The 16,363-nt window shown below is 53.6% G+C and overlaps 1 protein-coding gene and 1 long non-coding RNA gene across 11 annotated transcripts in view; one reads left to right on the forward strand and one right to left on the reverse strand.

The window, feature by feature from the left end:
• KANK2 (KN motif and ankyrin repeat domains 2) overlaps positions 1 to 16,363 on the forward strand; it is a 24,392-nt gene continuing 8,029 nt past the window's right edge. The window contains exons 1-7 of one of the 7 annotated variants that reach the window (XM_060145116.1): positions 1 to 777; positions 1,380 to 2,728; positions 3,187 to 4,398; positions 13,768 to 13,941; positions 14,037 to 14,139; positions 15,159 to 15,410; positions 16,045 to 16,132. In XM_060145116.1, coding sequence (XP_060001099.1) covers positions 2,692 to 2,728; positions 3,187 to 4,398; positions 13,768 to 13,941; positions 14,037 to 14,139; positions 15,159 to 15,410; positions 16,045 to 16,132 — 1,866 coding nt within the window. In that variant the 5' untranslated portion in view covers positions 1 to 777; positions 1,380 to 2,691. The other 6 variants (XM_060145118.1, XM_060145115.1, XM_060145119.1 and 3 more) reach the window with 6 other exon arrangements.
• LOC132517613 (uncharacterized) overlaps positions 11,991 to 16,363 on the reverse strand; it is a 19,254-nt gene continuing 14,881 nt past the window's right edge. For all 4 annotated transcript variants that reach the window (XR_009539781.1, XR_009539779.1, XR_009539778.1 and 1 more), the window contains one exon: positions 11,991 to 12,243. This is a non-coding gene — a long non-coding RNA (uncharacterized LOC132517613). The remainder of the gene's footprint in view (positions 12,244 to 16,363) is intronic.

The following is a 16,363-nucleotide window of genomic DNA, read 5'->3' on the forward strand; positions in this document are numbered from 1 at the left end:
CCGGGGCGCGATCTCGCCGGTCTCTACCAGCTGCTGCCTCCAACTCCATCATCTATGCCCAAACTTTCCGGACTTTGAGTGTCTTGGTCCCTCGCCTCTGCCCCGTCCTCATCTTTGACCCTGTCCCTGCTTCTCTCCTCCAACCCCATCCTCCATCCGTTCCTCCCTACCCCTTTGCCCCATCACTGCCTCCCCTCTGCCCCTCTCCCACGTCTCCATCCTCCTTTCTACCTCTGTCCCGCCTCCCCACTCGCCCACTCGGTCCTCCTTCGCCCTCCTCCGCGGCCGGGCCGGAGCCAGGCCCAGGCGGCGGGAAGGCGTCCGGGCGTCCGGCCGGGCTGGGCCTCGGCCTGGCGGCTGGGCCGGCGTGGGGAGCAGCAGCTGTTTGCCATTAGCTGGGGACCCCGCAGGCCCCGCCCCTACCCTGTACGGGGCGGGGTCCTCCTCGCCCCCGTCTTTGAGGCGAGGAGAGGAGCGGGAAGACCCCAGAGACGTCCAGGCTGGTCTGGGAGGGGGGCTTTAGGGAGACCCCGCCGGACATTCAGGCCTGCCCGGGACCCCCCGCCCCTTCCCTGAGCCTCCCACCTGTCCCCTCTTGGAGTGTCCTGTCCCTTTCTCTCCATGTCTCTCTGTCCTATCCCGTGTCCTCCGCTTTCTCCAGGGGTCCTACAGAGGGAGAGGAGTCTCAGCCACAGACACCCACCACCATTACACTTGCCCCCACCATCTGCTTTCTCCACCTGGAGTCAGTCACCGGCCCACGTGGAAGACGGTCAGGTGGCTGGAGACCCTCAGACCTCAGTCTCTCTGCCTGGGAAATGGGCAGAGGAATGTGGCAAGGGGCTTAAGGGTGGCTTGGCTGGCAGTGGGGGAATCTACCAGGCTTAGGATTCAAATCCAGACCCAGCTAATTCCCCCTTCAGTGACCCTGGGCAAGTCACTGTGTATTTCTGTGTCCCCAAACACCGCATCTGTAAAACAGGGTGATAACTACCCACCTGGTAGGGTTGTCATGATGATCAGATGAGTTGCCGGGATGATGATTATAGTTATTACTGTTATTCGCCTCACACCCTCCACCTCCAGGGTTCCACGCCGGGGACCGTTCCTGGTCCCTGCCTCCAGTCTCTCTCAGGTCCCCAGAAACTTTTTTTAAATTCACTTTTATTTTATCAGCTGTGCGACGCATCATGCGGGATCTTAGTTCCCCAGAGATCGAACCCATGCCCCCTGCATTGGAAGTGCAGAGTCCTAGCCACTGGACCGCCAGGGAAGTCCCTGCAGAAAATATTTTTGGTCACCTCCCTGTTGTGCATGGAATGGCCCTCCAGGCAGCTGGAAAACCAAATTTCCTACAATTGGGTGACTGTGTGTTCCAGGCATTGAAAGACAGAGAAGTGAGGACAGAGACGTGGAGAGACAGGGAGAGACAAGTGAAGAGAGACACAGAGAGACAGAGACTTGGAGAGACACAGAGAGACGTGGAGAGACGAAGCAAGACGCTAAGCAAGGAGGGTGTGAGACAGGAGAAGCTTGGCTGCCCCTGGAGCCCCGGCCCCGCCTTCATGCCCAGCAGGTGGCCCACCTGGCCCATCCTCCCAGGTACCCACTGCCCCAGCACCTGCAGCTTGCAAAGGGTCCTCTCTGGTGGTGGGATGGACCGGGACCTCTGCAGCAGGGTGGCTAGGGGTCAGACAGCAGAAAGGACTGTCCAAACTCAGGTGGAGTGTTGGGGACAAAAGTGCCCTGGCCAGCCTCCAGGGCTGGCGGGGGGCAGGTTAGTGAGAGGCCCTCCTTGTCCCTCCTCTTTGAAGCCTCCAGGCACCCCCTCTTACTTCCTCCCCCCACCCCCATGACTTCTCGGGCCTCCACCCGGCCTTCTATCCCCGCCGCGCTGCCCCCCGCGCCCCCCCCCAGCCCTGAGCCGGACGCATCCTTGGTCGGGGTGGTGGGGGGGTGGGGGCAGGAAGTTCTCGTGTAGCCCGGCAGCGAAACTGTTTATTTTTAGAGAAAATTGTTTCCATAAAGGGAAAAGGCTTTGCTCCTCGCTGCCTCCCCCCAACTTTCCCTACCGCCCCCTACCCGCACCGCCTGGCCTGACCCAGCTCTGTTTTGGGGTCCCCTACCCTGAGCTCTATTCCTCTTTGTGCCCTGTGTCTCGTCTCCTCGGATCCTTGCAGGAAGGCTGTCTCCCCACGAGTGCCCCAGCCCTCGGTCCACCTAAGCCCCCATCTGTCCCAGCAGCCAGCTCTTGCCTGGGCTAAGGGGAGGGGGCTCAGGAAAGGTGGGGCCTGTCAGGCTTAGGGCTCCTCCTCGGCCCGGGAGCCTTGTGGAGGCGGGGCTGTGGGAACAGCTGGAGCCTGTCCAGGGGCCGGACAGATGTGCGGGCAGACTGTGAGTTTTGGTTTCTTTGTTCCAGGCTCTGGGGGCTCCCCACCCCTTTCCACAGCCAGGCTGGGTGTGCACCTATGAGAGGGTCCCACGCCCAGGGGAAGGGGGAACTTGCGGGGAGGTGGAGGGGGCAGAGGGGAGAGGTGGCCACATCCCCTCCCCTCCCCCTGCAGATTCCCAACTCGGGGGGTGGGGGGGGCTTCATCACACCCTCTCCCCAGGTAAGCCTCAGCCCGTGCTGCAGGTGGTCTGATTCACAGTCGTCCAAGTGACTCTTGAGGAGCGTCTGCAGGCAGGAGGATGGCCCAAGTCCTGCACGTGCCAGCCCCCTTCCCAGGTCAGGGGTCTCACGGGGAAGAGGGCCCTGCCCTGGGGTTGGAGGTGGGGGAGGGGAGACACGGCCTCGGGGAGGGGAGAGGGCCCTACTTGAGGAGGCTGAGGGTAGGACGCAGCCCTGCCCTGAGGGCCTGAAGAGGGACAACTTGGTTCTGCCCTGGAGAGTGTGATGGGAGAGACTGGGTCTTCCAGGGAAGGAGGTTGGTCTGAGGGGGGAGACAGGGTCCTGTCTTGGTTGGGAGGTTGGAGGCACAGCCCTGCCCTGGGAGGGTCTGAGGGGGTGACAGGGCCTTGCCCTGGCCAGGGAAGGCTCGGAGACCGCAGACACAGCTGAGCAGTTGAGCACCCGGTGGGCTCCTATCCTTTGGGCAAATAAGCCTTGACCCTCCCAGGGGCATCAGTTTGCCCCGAGGAGGGGACCGCAGTGTTCAGAGGCGCTGGCCTTTCCTCCCACCCCAGGGACCCCCGGCCCAGCCTCCCCGCCCACCTTCCCCTCCAAGGAGCCCGACCTGCCCTACTCCGTGGAGACGCCCTACGGCTACCGCCTGGACCTGGACTTTCTCAAGTACGTGGACGACATCGAGAAGGGCCACACGCTGCGGCGGGTGGCCGTGCAGCGCCGGCCCCGCCTCGGCTCCCTGCCCCGCGGCCCTGGCTCCTGGTGGACGTCCACCGAGTCTCTGTGCTCCAACGCCAGTGGGGACAGCCGGCACTCGGCCTACTCCTACTGCGGCCGAGGCTTCTACCCGCAGTACGGCGCCCTGGAGACCCGCGCTGGCTTCAACCCACGCGTGGAGCGCACGCTGCTGGACGCCCGTCGCCGCCTCGAGGACCAGGCGGCCGCCCCCACCGGCCTGGGCTCCCTGACCCCCAGCGTGGCTGGCTCGACAAGCTCACTGGTGGGCGTGGGGCTGCCACCCCCGACGCCGCGGGGATCGGGACTGTCCACGCCGGTGCCGCCCAGTGCTGGGCACCTGGCCCACGTGCGGGAGCAGATGGCGGGGGCCCTGCGGAAGCTGCGGCAGCTGGAGGAGCAGGTGAAACTGATTCCCGTGCTCCAGGTGAAGCTGTCGGTGCTGCAGGAGGAGAAGCGGCAGCTCACAGTGCAGCTCAAGAGCCAGAAATTCCTAGGCCACCCGGCGGGAGCCCGGGGGCGCAGCGAGCTCTGCCTGGACCTCCCCGAGCCCCCCGAGGACCCGGCGGTGCTCGAGACCCGGAGCGTGGGCACCTGGGTCCGAGAGCGGGACTTAGGCATGCCCGACGGGGAGGCAGCCCTTGCCGCTAAGGTCGCCGTGCTGGAGACCCAGCTCAAGAAAGCGCTCCAGGAGCTGCAGGCAGCTCAGGCCCGGCAGGCCGACCTCCAGCCCCAGGCCTGGCCGCCACCAGACAGCCCAGTCCGTGTGGACACTGTCCGGGTGGTGGAGGGGCCGAGGGAGGTAGAGGTGGCGGCCAGCACAGCTGCGGGGGCCCCTGCACAGCGGGCCCAGAGTCTGGAGCCCTACGGGGCAGGGCTGCGGGCCCTGGCGACATCCGGCGGGGCCGAGAGCCCCCCTGTGTTCCGCAGCCAGGAGGTGGTAGAGACAGTGTTCCCAACACCCCCTGCATCCACCAGCAATGTCCACCTGGTAAAGAAGATCAGCATCACAGAGCGCAGCTGCGATGGGGCAGCAGGTGAGCCTTAGTGGGGGGGGGCAGATGGTGGAGGGTCCCTCCTTCTTCCTCTGAATGCCGGGGTCCAGCCCCAGCCCTGTCCTCCTACCAGCTCTCAGAGCCTCGGTCTCTTCATCTGTGAAAAGGGGACACTTATGCTGCTGACTCAGTACCTCTAGGTACCATGAGAAGAAATTGGGTGTCTGTTAAGCGTGTGTGCTCATGTCTAGCACATTGTAAATGTCTGGAAAACAGGAGGTATTTAGGGGAGGGTCCCCAAGGCTGTTGGTTGCTGGGCAAAAAATCGTCCCTGATTGGCAGAAACCAATCTCAGACTGTGAAAAGGAAATGTGTTGTCCGTGTAACTTAGTGACGGACGGCTTCAGGCGTAGCTGGATCCAGGTACTCAGATATCCTCAGGAATCTCTAACTCCCTCTTTCTCTTCCTCTGTGAATCGTGGAGCCTTCTCTCTCAGGCAGACAAAGGTGGCTCCACCACTCCGGGCATCTGTCCTTGCAGCTCAGTGGAAAGGGAGCCCCTCAATCCAGATAGCACCAAGAAAAATCCCACGGGTGGCCCTCCTTGGCTGGCTTGGGTCATATGCCCATCACTGAGCTAATCACTGTGTATCTCACTGCCCAGGCCCAGATCCTGGGGGTAGAGGAGCCCCACCCAAGTCCTGAGGGAGGAAGGGGCTGCTCCCTGGAGGAACTGCTGAGTCCTCATTCCAGGAAAGGGGATGTGGGATGTGCAGAATGGCAGCTGTCCCACCACCGCCCGTCCTGAGGCCCCTGGGAGGAGCTGCCAGAATGATTCATGATAATAACAGCTGTTCTTTATCGAATACCAGTTTGGTGCTGAGGGCTCTGATAAGTGTTTCACCTACAGAGGAGGTTAAGATGGTGGGCAGTGCAGCCAGGCAACCTGGGTTCAAATTTCACTTCTTACTGTGTGACCCTGAATGAGAAGCTCCACCTCCCTGGGCCTCAGCTTCCTTATCTGTGAAGTGGCATAATAATGACCCCCCACCTCTAAGACTCTTGTGAATTAGTGCATACAGTAAGTGCTTAGCCAGTGCTTGTTACTCCATCTACTAATGATTCTCAGGTCAATTTTTGTTATAGCTGGGGAAACTGAGGCCTGGGAAGAAGCTTCACTTGCCCTGTGTCACACAGCCAGGATCTAAGCCCAGGCCATTCTGAACCTACAGCAGAGCTCAAAGGTGGGGCCCAGATCCCCATCCCAGCCTTGAATGTCAGGTGGCCAGAGCCCATGGAGGGACCAGAGGGCACCAGCTGCGGGTCAGGGACCCAGCTGTGTTTTCTTACTTCCCCATGTTGTTCCTGGACAGCTCTGGACTCCACCCTTCTGCTCTGTCTATCCCAAACACCCAGCCCTGCGACCCTGGCCCCCAGCCAGAGGCCCCGCCCTGCCCAGCCTCGAGATCTCTTGAGAGGCAACCTCCATTCCAGACATGCCTCTCAGGGCAGCCATGGGGCCTTCTGCCTGCAGAACACACAGACCTAGCAATGTCCCCACCCTGTGCAAGCTACCACCCTTGAGAAAGTTCTTCTTTGTGTCTCACTTAACTCCTTCTTGCTGCAGCCAGCCCTAACCTCTGCCTTGCTTGGGTGGAACTGGTGTGTGCTAATTCATTTCGATACCTTCTCATCCGGCAGACATTTATTGAGTGCCTGCTATGTGCCAGACTCTTCCAGGCACTGGGGACACAGCAGTGAACAAGACAGACAAAAGCCCCGGCGATAAACAAATAAGAGACCACCAAAAACACGGGAAGAAAAATAATTTCAGAGAACACGTTTGGAGCAAATAAAATGGGCACGGGGTGGGTGGTGGTTGGATGCGGTGGCGGCCTGTGTTCAAATTCCGGTTTCCTTGCTCCCTAGCTTTGTGCCCTTGAGCAAGCTGTTTAACCTCTCTGTGCCAAATTTGCAAATTGGGGGTCCTGACAACCTGATGTCACCAGATCAGTGTGATCTTAAGTGCATCAGTTGGTGTGAGTGTTCAGTATGGTACCAGGCGCTGGTAGGTTGCTCTTTGAACCAAGATGTGAAAGGAAAGAAGCAGCCGGGTGGCTGCTTGACAAGTGGTTTCTGTTTGTGTATTTGTTTTTCTATTTTTTGGCCACACCACAAGGCATGCGGGGATCTTAGTTCCCCAAGCAGGTATCAAACTCACGCCCCCTGCAGTGGAAGCATGGCGTCTTAACCACTGGACTGCCAGGGAAGTCCTTGATGAGTGTTCGGACCATGTGTTCTTTTAGGTCGGTCAGCTCAATGGGTAGGTCAGGGAGGACTCCCTGGAGGAGGAGGCAGGAAGGAGCCCAGCCTCTCTGACATCTAGAATTTGCTTGCTGCAGCCAAGGGCAGGGAAGGTGAGAGGCAGCCTCCCCCTCAGGCTGGCAAAGGTGGGTGGGGCAGGCAGAGGCCTGGAGACCCCATAAAGTCTCATTCACCCCTCACCTTTCAAAGGCACCACAGAGAGATTAGTGGGAGAAGGGGTAGCCAGGCAGGTGCATCCGTGAGATCTCTCCAAGGCTTTGAAATTTCCTGTGCTCTTGTTTGAAACATAGTCCTATGAAAGCAATTCATATTGTTTGTGGAAGGTTTGGAAAGTACAGACGAATCTGGAACACAAAATATAAGCCCCATAAACCCACCACCACCCAGACACAGCTGCTGTCAACACTTTTGCTTCTTTCCTTCTGATTTTTATTTATTTATTTATTTATTTATTTTTGGCTGTGTTGGGTCTTCGTTTCTGTGTGTGGGCTTTCTCTAGTTGCTGCGAGCGGAGGCCACTCTTCATCGCGGCGCGCGGGCCTCTCGCTGTCGCGGCCTCTCTTGTTGTGGAGCACAGGTTCCAGATGCGCAGGCTCACGGGCCTAGTTGCTCCTCGGCATGTGGGATCTTCCCAGACCAGGGCTCGAACCCGTGTCCCCCGCATTGGCAGGCAGATTCTCAACAACTGCGCCACCAGGGAAGCCCCCTTCTGATTTTTTTTAATGCAGAAAATAATATGTATTTTTCAAGTCTGGCAACATATAGCTGATGGAATTTGTTGTGTTGCTTTATTTTATATTTAAAAGCATTTAGGCAGCCCTTACAATGGGCCAGGGCATTATTTGATGCCCTTTTTGTATTTTAATTCATTTACACCCCCAGCAGCGCTATGAGGTGGGTAGTGTTTTTATCTCCATTTTACAGATAAGAAAACTGAGGCCCTGGGAGGTAAAGGAATTTGCCCACAGTTTTCAAAGCCAGGATTTAAACTCTCTGATTTCTTTAATTTAACATTATCCCAGGGCCATTTCATCACATTGTTAAAAATTCTTGGGGGAATTCCCTGGCGGTCCAGTGGTTAGGACTCTATGCTTTCACTGCCAAGGGTGTGGGTTCAATCCCTGATCAGAGAACTAAGATCCCGAAAGCTGCAAGGCGCGGCCAAAAAAAATTCTTGGGACATGCTATTTATTTTTTAACAGCCGGGTGACTCTTTACTGTCAAAGATGCTATGCAAATGTCCTTCTATGGGAACCCTTGATCCCCCCACCCCCTTTTTTTTTGGACTCGCCAAGTGGCTTCCAGGGATCTGAGTTCCTGGACCAGGGATCGAACTTGGGCCCTCTGGACTGCGGAAGTCCTTGGAAGGGCATTTTTAAGGACCGTGATGTCTGTTATTTACACACACACACACACACACACACACACACACACACACACACCCTCCGTGTACAGGTTGGCCAAGTGATTTAATTTTTTTTTTTTTTTTTTTTTGCGGTACGCAGGCCTCTCACTGTTGTGGCCTCTCCCGTTGCGGAGCACAGGCTCCAGACACGTAGGTTCAGTGGCCATGGCTCACGGGCCCAGCCGCTCCGCGGCATGTGGGATCCTCCCAAACCAGGGCACGAACCCGTGTCCCCTGCATCGATAGGCGGACTCTCAACCACTGCGCCACCAGGGAAGCCCCACATTTTTAATGTATACATTTTGATGAGTTTGGCTTCTCAGTTCTGCCTTTGTAGCACTTAAGCAGGTTTAGCCAATGCATAAATGAAAGAGCATGGCTGTGTACCAATAAAACTTAACGTGTGGACACTGAAATTTCAATTTCCTATAATTTTCACGTGTCCCAAAGAGAATCCTTCTTTTGATGTTTTTCCCAACCATTTAAAAATGTAAAAACCGTGTCCGTGGGCCGTGATTCAGCAACCGCTGCTCAGTCATACACCTCCACCCCCACTGTAATATCCTTCCTTGCCACCCATCTTCCAGAAGCTTATTTAGATATTTGAATGTTCTTGAAAACTATGCCCTATGCTTGTTTAATTTCCTAAAATGGTATTGCGCTTTAGGGAAAAAAAAATCTCATTCTGTTTCTTATTTTTTCCTCTCTACACACTATTTTGGAACTCTCCACCCTGATGTTTATAAATCTGGTTTGTCACTTTTAATGACTGCGTAGATTTCTGCCCTAGGTATGTGCTACACTTTCTTATCTGATCCCGCCCCCCCCCCTTGGTGGGCCCCCTGGGTTACTTCCAGCTCCTGGCCGCTTTGAACAGTATGGCGCCATCCTCACATGTCCCTTCTGGTGGGCCTGCTGGGTCACAGGGAATGTACAACTTCACTCCAGATTTCGTCTTATCCTCTTCGGAAAAGGTCTCCCTGTCCACGTTCCCAGCGGCCATGCTTGGGCCTGAAGTGCCCACTTCCCTACATCTGCACTAACGTACAGTTTTACCTGTCTTTCTAATTTTTTGCCCATTTGACACCGGTGCAAGGTGGTATCTGCTTGTTTTTTTTCGTTTTTGTATTTTTTTTTTAATTGGGGTATAGTTGTTTTACGATGATGTGTTCGTTTCATATCTCCTTGTTTTAATTTTCATTCCTTTGATTTCTGGTGAGGTTGAGCATCACCATATAAGTTTAACAAGAATCCTTGGTGAGTTGCTTAGTTTTAGCCTTTGTCCATTTTTCTTTGGGCAAGTTTGAGATGTTCCTGGCATATTTCAGAATAGAGGTTGGCAAACTACAGCCTGCAGGGCCAAATCCAGCCCACTGCCTGTTTTTATATAGCCCATGAGCTAAGAATGGTTTTTATGTTTTTAAATGGTTGAACAATGTGAAAAGAAGAATAACATTGTGTGATATGAGCAAAATTATATGAAATTCTAACTTATTAGAATACAGCCACGCCCACTCATTTATATACTGTTTAGGGCTGCTTTTGTACTATTTGCAGCAGACCTTATGGCCCGCATAGCCCAACATATTTACTGTCTGGCCCTTTACAGAAAAATCTTGTTGACTCCTATTCTAGAAAGTAATCCCTTGCCTGTTTTTGGCATTATGACTATCTTCCCACAGCCTGTATTCTTCTGTAGATTAACTTTGTCTAAGAGTTTTTTTTTTTTTTTAACCAAATAGAAATCTTCATGTTGATGTAGTTAAACCCATCGTATTTTTCTTTTTTAAATTTTTGATATTTTCTGCTTTATTGAGATATAATTGACATATAACATTATATCAGTTTAAAGTATACAAATTAATGATTGGATATATGTACATACTGCAAAATGATTACCACAATAGGTTTAATTAACATCCATCACCTCACAGAGTTACAGGTTTTTTTCCTTGTGATGAGAAGTTTTAAGATCTCTCTTAGCAACTTTCAAATATACATCAGAGATATTGCGGGTTCGGTTCTAGACCCCCTGCAGTAAAGCAAGTCACACAATTTTTTGGTTTCCGAGTGCATATGAAAGTTATGTTTACACTGTAGTGTAGTCTATTAAGTGTGTGGTAGAATTATGTCTAAAAAATAATGTACATACCTTAATTAAAAAATACTTCATTGGGCTTCCCTGGTGGCGCAGTGATTGGGAGCCCGCCTGCCGATGCAGGGGACACGGGTTCGTGCCCCGGTCTGGGAAGATCCCACATGCTGCGGAGGGGCTGGGCCCGTGAGCCCTGGCCGCTGAGCCTGCGCGTCCGGAGCCTGTGCTCCGCAATGGGAGAGGCCGCAACAGTTAGAGGCCCGCGTACCACAAAAAAAAAAAAATACTTCATTGCTAAAAAACGCTAACCATCATCTGAGCCTTCAGCGAGTCATAACATATTTGCAATAGTCACATCAAAGATCACTGATCACAGGTCACCATAACAAATATAATAATGATGAAAAAGCTTGAAATATTGTGAGAATTAACAAAACGTGACACAAAGATACAAAGGGAGCAAATGCTGTTGGAAAAATTGTGCCAATAGGCTTGCTCGATGCAGGGTTGCCACAAACCTTCAATTTGTAAAAAAAATGCAGTATCTTCGAAGCACAATAAAGTGAAGCCCACTAAAAGAAGGTATGCCTGTATCTTATACCTGGAGGTTTGTACCTCTGGACCACCTTTACCCATCCCACCCATCCCCTGCTTCTGGCAGCCATCAATCTGTTCTCTGTATCTCTGAGGTTTTTCTGTTTTGTTTTTGTTTTTTTTATTCCACATTTAAGTGAGATCACCTCATACTTTTCATATATGGTTAGTGCTCAGAGGGCTTTTTAAAGGGATCTTTCCCCTTCTTGAGGCCACTGATATTCTGCCATATTTTCTTCCTGTAGCTTTGTCATTGTACCTTCATATTAGTCCTTCGGAGTTTATTTTTTGCATAAGGTGTGAGGTAGGGATCCAGCCTGATTTTCCTTGGGCAGAGTAAGCTGCTTTCCCTACACCACCCCACAGAGCTCACCCTTGACCACTGATTTGTGGAAAGCCCTCTGCTTTACCCCAAGTTCTTTCAGACAGGGTCTGTGCTGGAACTCCTTTCCTTTGGCCCATTTCTTCTTGCAGCCATGCCCTGCTGATTTAATTATTGTGACTTTGGGAATATGTGTTACTGTCTCCTAAGCCAGCTTCCCCATCCCTGCCCATTTTTGTAAAATTAGCTGGCCATGGACTTTTGTTCTTCCTTATAAATTTTGGTAACAGTTTGCTCCATCTCCCAGTAGAATAACAATAATAACTGTTACCAGTTTTGTTATTGTTATTTTAGTGTTGCAGTGTCTGACCTTGAACTTCTCAAGCTGGAAGGAGCCATGCTTTTCCCTCCGGGCAGAACGGGCCATACAGCTGCACCACTTCACCTTTTTTTTTTTTTTTTACATTTTAAAAAATTGCGGTAAAATACATATAACATAAAACTTACTCTCTTAACCATTTTAAAGTGTCCAGTTCAGTGGCAATAAGCACATTCACACTGCTGTCCAACCATCCCCACCATCTTTGTCCAGAACTTTTCCATCTTCCCAAATTGAATCTCTGCCCCATCACACACTTACTCCTCAGCCCCTGGCACTCACCATCCTACTTTCTGTCTCTATGGATTTAACTCCTCTAGGGACCTCATATAAGTGGATTCATGCAGTATTTGTCCTTCTGTGACTGGCTTCTTTCGCTGAGCATAGTCTGATTTGCTGAGTAACAAACATCCCAGGTGTTTACATCAGGAGGCCTGAGTTCGGGCAACCGTGAGACCGTGCAGTGGTCCATCTGCCTCCTGATAAATTCCACTCACATAGTGCTTTTGTTTGTTTGATGTGAATTTATTGACACGGTTTAAAAAACAATCTGGAGATTCATGTAAAAACCCGGTGTTTGCTCTTGGTTCCCCATGGGAGTTGGAGCTCCCCGCTCAGGAATCCGCCTGGCCCGACTGGGCTGGGGCGCCGTCGGAAGCATTCATGGCCAATGTCTTATCCATTCTATGTGCTTTGCTTCTGCTGAGTGTTTACTCCCCGTTCTTAGCTCAAGTTGAGTGTTGCCCATGGACTTGAGGAAGTAGTTACTGTGGATGTCAAAAAAAGTTAACCGTTAAAGGGAATTAAAATGAATTGGTCTGCAGAGCCCCTGGCCGGTTGGCAGGAAGGGGACATCCTGGAGAAGTGGTGACACAGAAGCCACACGTGGCCTGGCCGGGGCGGGGCTTGGGGGGGAAACCTGAGTGGGTTCCGAGACCCAGGCAGCCACTCCAAGTGGCAACTGGACTTTTGTTTCTAGCTCCAGGCTGGTGATCCGGGGCTGGAGCTGTCTGCCAAGCCCACTCCCGTTTGTGCATTGGGCACCCTTGGGGCCCAGGTCCTATAATGTCACCTTTGTTCTCAGACCAAACTGGGCGGGGTTTTTTCTAATGATGATAAAATATACATAACATAAAAGGTATCATTTTTGCCATGTTTGAGTGTCCAGCTCACATTGTTGTGCAACTGTCCCCACCCTCCATTCCCAGAACTTTTTCATTGGCCCAAACTGAAACTCCACCTGGGTGGGGTTTTAGTTTTCAGTTTCTAATAGCCCTTATTGTTTCTTTTTCATGATTATTAAAAGGAACACCTGCTTAATTTCTTTTTTTTAATTTATTTACTTATTTATTTTTTGGTTACGTTGGGTCTTCGTTGCGGTGCGCGGGCTTCTTATTGCGGTGGCTTCTCTTGTGGAGCATGGGCTCTAGGCGTGTGCGCTCAGTAGTTGTGGCTCGTGGGCTCTAGAGCACAGGCTCAGTAGTTGTGGCACACGGGCTTAGTTGCTCCATGGCATGTGGGATCTTCCCGGACCAGGGCTCGAACCCGTGTCCCCTGCATTGGCAGATGGATTCTTAACCACTGCGCCACCAGGGAAATCCCCTGCTTTATGTTAAGTAAAGAAGAAGGAAGTGAAATACAAAATGTTATCTACAGGACAACCCTACTTCTGTTAAAAAAAAGTATAATATTAAATCTTATCAAAATATAGTTTACAATTCTCTTGAATTAACAAATGCTCTTCAAGTGCTCTTGATGTGCAGATGTTGTTCTAAGCTCTCTCCCTCACATTACTGTCTTTAGTCTGCACAATGCCATGATGTAGGAAATGGTGTTTGTCCAAGGCACAGAGAGGTTAAGTGACTTGCCTGAGGTCACACAGCTCTTTTGTGGGAGATATGAGTCCCGACCATGACCACTATGCTTGGCTATAGTTTCCAGACACTACTTAGTATGAAGTCAGAGGGGGTCACAAGCCAGGATTATGGGGTCTCGTAGTCTTCCCTGACCCTGACCCGCTTCGAGGCAGGCAACAAACCAGGGTTGGAATGGATTCTGCTACTTGTTTGCTGGGTGACCTCAGGCAATCTGTGTACCTCAATTTCCTCATCGGTAAATAATCCAACTTCTGCATGGGCTGGGAAGATTTGATGAACTAATGCAAGAATTAGCCCTTGGAGCACCTGGCCTGGGGTATGTGACCCGGCCCCCCCGCCAGGAGGTAGCTGTCGTTACTGTCCTTGTTTTGGTATTGTTACCCACAGTAAGCATCTCTTTTCCTGCCCCTTCAGGTCTCCCACAGGCTCCTGCAGAGTCATCCTTGTCACCCCCGGAGTCTGAGGGGGACTCCCTCGCGCAGCCAGAGAAGAACACAGGCCTGGTGCCTGCCCACGACGCCACCAACAGGGAGCCTGCCAGGCAAGCAGCCCCACAGGAGTTGGAGTCAGAGGAGGCCGGGGGTGCAGGTAAATGGGGGTGGCCACCGAGAGGGTCAGGTGCCAACGGCCCGGCATGGGGTCTGGCTTCGGGAGACCCTCACGACACCACGCTCCCCCACCAGGAGGGCCCCCGGCAGGTGTGCCATCCATCATGAAGCGGAAAGAGGAGCCCGCAGACCCCGAGACCCGCCGGAGGAGCCTCCAGTTCGTGGGGGTCAACGGCAGGTGAGAGAACCTGGTCTGAGCCCCTCACTTTATGGTTCATTCATTTAACCAAAGCACAGTAGACAGACGAGGAAACGGAGGCACAACGAGGCCCTGTGGGCTGGCTCCAGAGCCTGTGCTGCAACCACTGTACCACACTACCCCTCGGGAGGTGCTGGACTCGGCTCCCTGCCCTGATGGAGCTCCTGGTCCACTGCGATCTTGGGCCCTAATAGGCGATCCCAACACAACATGACTGGAGCAATGATGGGGGATGCTCAGGCAGTGGGGGGACCAAGGAAATAACTGACAGAGGGGAGCACATGTGCTGCAGGACAAGCAGAAGCTTGCGAGGTGCAGAGTGGGAGGGGTGGGGTCTCCTGATGGAGGACACAGCCTGGATAAAGGCTCACGGGTGGGAGGAAGCAGTGACGTGAAAAATGGGAGGCCTGGGGCTTCCCTGGTGGCTCAGTGGTTGAGAGTCCGCCTGCCGATGCAGGGGACAAGGGTTCGTGCCCCGGTTCGGGAAGATCCCACATGCCGCGGAGCGGCTGGGCCCGTGAGCCATGGCCGCTGAGCCTGCACGTCCGGAGCCTGTGCTCCACGACGGGAGAGGCCACAACAGTGAGAGGCCTGCGTACCGCAAAAAAAAAAAAAAAAAAAAAAAAAGGGGGAGGCCTGGGGAACCGGGCCAGTTGGGGGCCTTGAATGCCAGGCCCAGAAGTTTAGATGTGTTTGGAGGTAGCAAGAAGCATGAGGGTCCTATTTTCAGTCGGACAAGGGTCTGAATCAGTATAACACCTGTGTAAGGAGCAAAGTGTAAGAGGTACCAAAGGGTGGAAGGGAAAAGCAATGTCCGTCCCTGGCCCCCCCAAGCATGATCACAATCACGGCCGGTGTTTGTTGATCACTTACTGTGTGCCAGGTGCTATAAGCTGCATCCCTGGAGCCCTGTGAGCTAGATACTGCCATTACCCCCATTTAACAGATGGGGAAACTGAGGCCCAGAGAGGTCAAATGACCCTCCCCACCACCTGCAGCGTCTCCCCCAGGTATGAGTCCTCATCCGAGGATTCCAGCACAGCAGAGAACTTCTCGGACAATGACAGTACAGAGAACGAGGCCCCAGAGCCGGAGGAGAGGGTTCCGAGCGTGGCTGAAGCCCCCCAGCTCAGGCCCAAGGAGACGGCAAAGGCCAAGATCAGCCGGGAGGAGTGCCAGCTGTCCCGGGAGTCTCAGCAGGCGCCCACAGCTGAGGGGGCATCGGGATCCAGTGCGGAAGAGGAGATCCGGTCAGTTTTCTGTGTGGGAGGGATTTAGGCAGGGCCTGGGGTGACCTCAGATCCCACCATTCAAACCCTCTGAGGGAACCTCCCATCAGTCAGTCATGCCCACCTTAGTCTGAATTAGTGAACAAGCACTTTCTCCTTCTGGGCATCTGAAGGTCCGGAGGCTTTGATAAAGGGCCTGATGGGGGCAATTTGGGCTGTTCAGGTTTGGGTTTAAGGGGCAGACCAAGTTTGTCCTTAAGCCATCCACCTTCTTTGGGACATTTGCCACACCTGTCCATCCTGTGTATGTCTCTTTTTTTTTTCCCCCTGATAAAAAAAAATCTGTCCTCAGAGAAAGATTTTCCATCTGCCACTGGCCACTTGGAATAAATGTTGGCCCACGTGTCCACTTTCTCTTGGGGTCTGTGTGCTCCCCATGTCTGCCCCTTGGGGTGCTGTGTAAAATTATGTCCCCAGGGAAGGGGGTCTGAGATTCTACCACTCGGGTGAGCCCTGGCAGGACTGGGTGAGTGCCTTGGTGGAGAGTGTTGAGGGCCTCTCCGAGCACCCCAGCTGGATGTGGGGAGTAGGGGGCACCCAGGAGGCTGAGGTGGGTGCTTCCAAGATCAACTCCCCGTTTGTCTGCCACCGGCAGGATGGAGCTCAGCCCCGACCTCATCTCAGCCTGCCTGGCCCTGGAGAAGTACCTGGAGAACCCCAATGCCCTCACCGAGCGGGAGCTGGTATGGTGGGGCCCTGGGCCTGAAAGCGGGGCGGGGAGGGCTTTGTCCCTTCCACCCTCACCCTGGCTTCTCCTTGTGCTTTGGATCATGGGGACCCCAGGATCCTAGCTGGGAGCTTGTGGGGGGCTCCGAGGCTTGAGTCTTGGTCTTTGGAGAGGTTCCAGGGAGGCAGGGAGGGGCCAAGGATGATTGCCCGCCGGCAAACCCAGCCTTGGTTGCTGTTCCTTCGGG

The sequence above is a fragment of the Lagenorhynchus albirostris genome, chromosome 3, assembly GCF_949774975.1.
Source record: "Lagenorhynchus albirostris chromosome 3, mLagAlb1.1, whole genome shotgun sequence".
Taxonomy (NCBI): Eukaryota; Metazoa; Chordata; class Mammalia; order Artiodactyla; family Delphinidae; genus Lagenorhynchus; species Lagenorhynchus albirostris.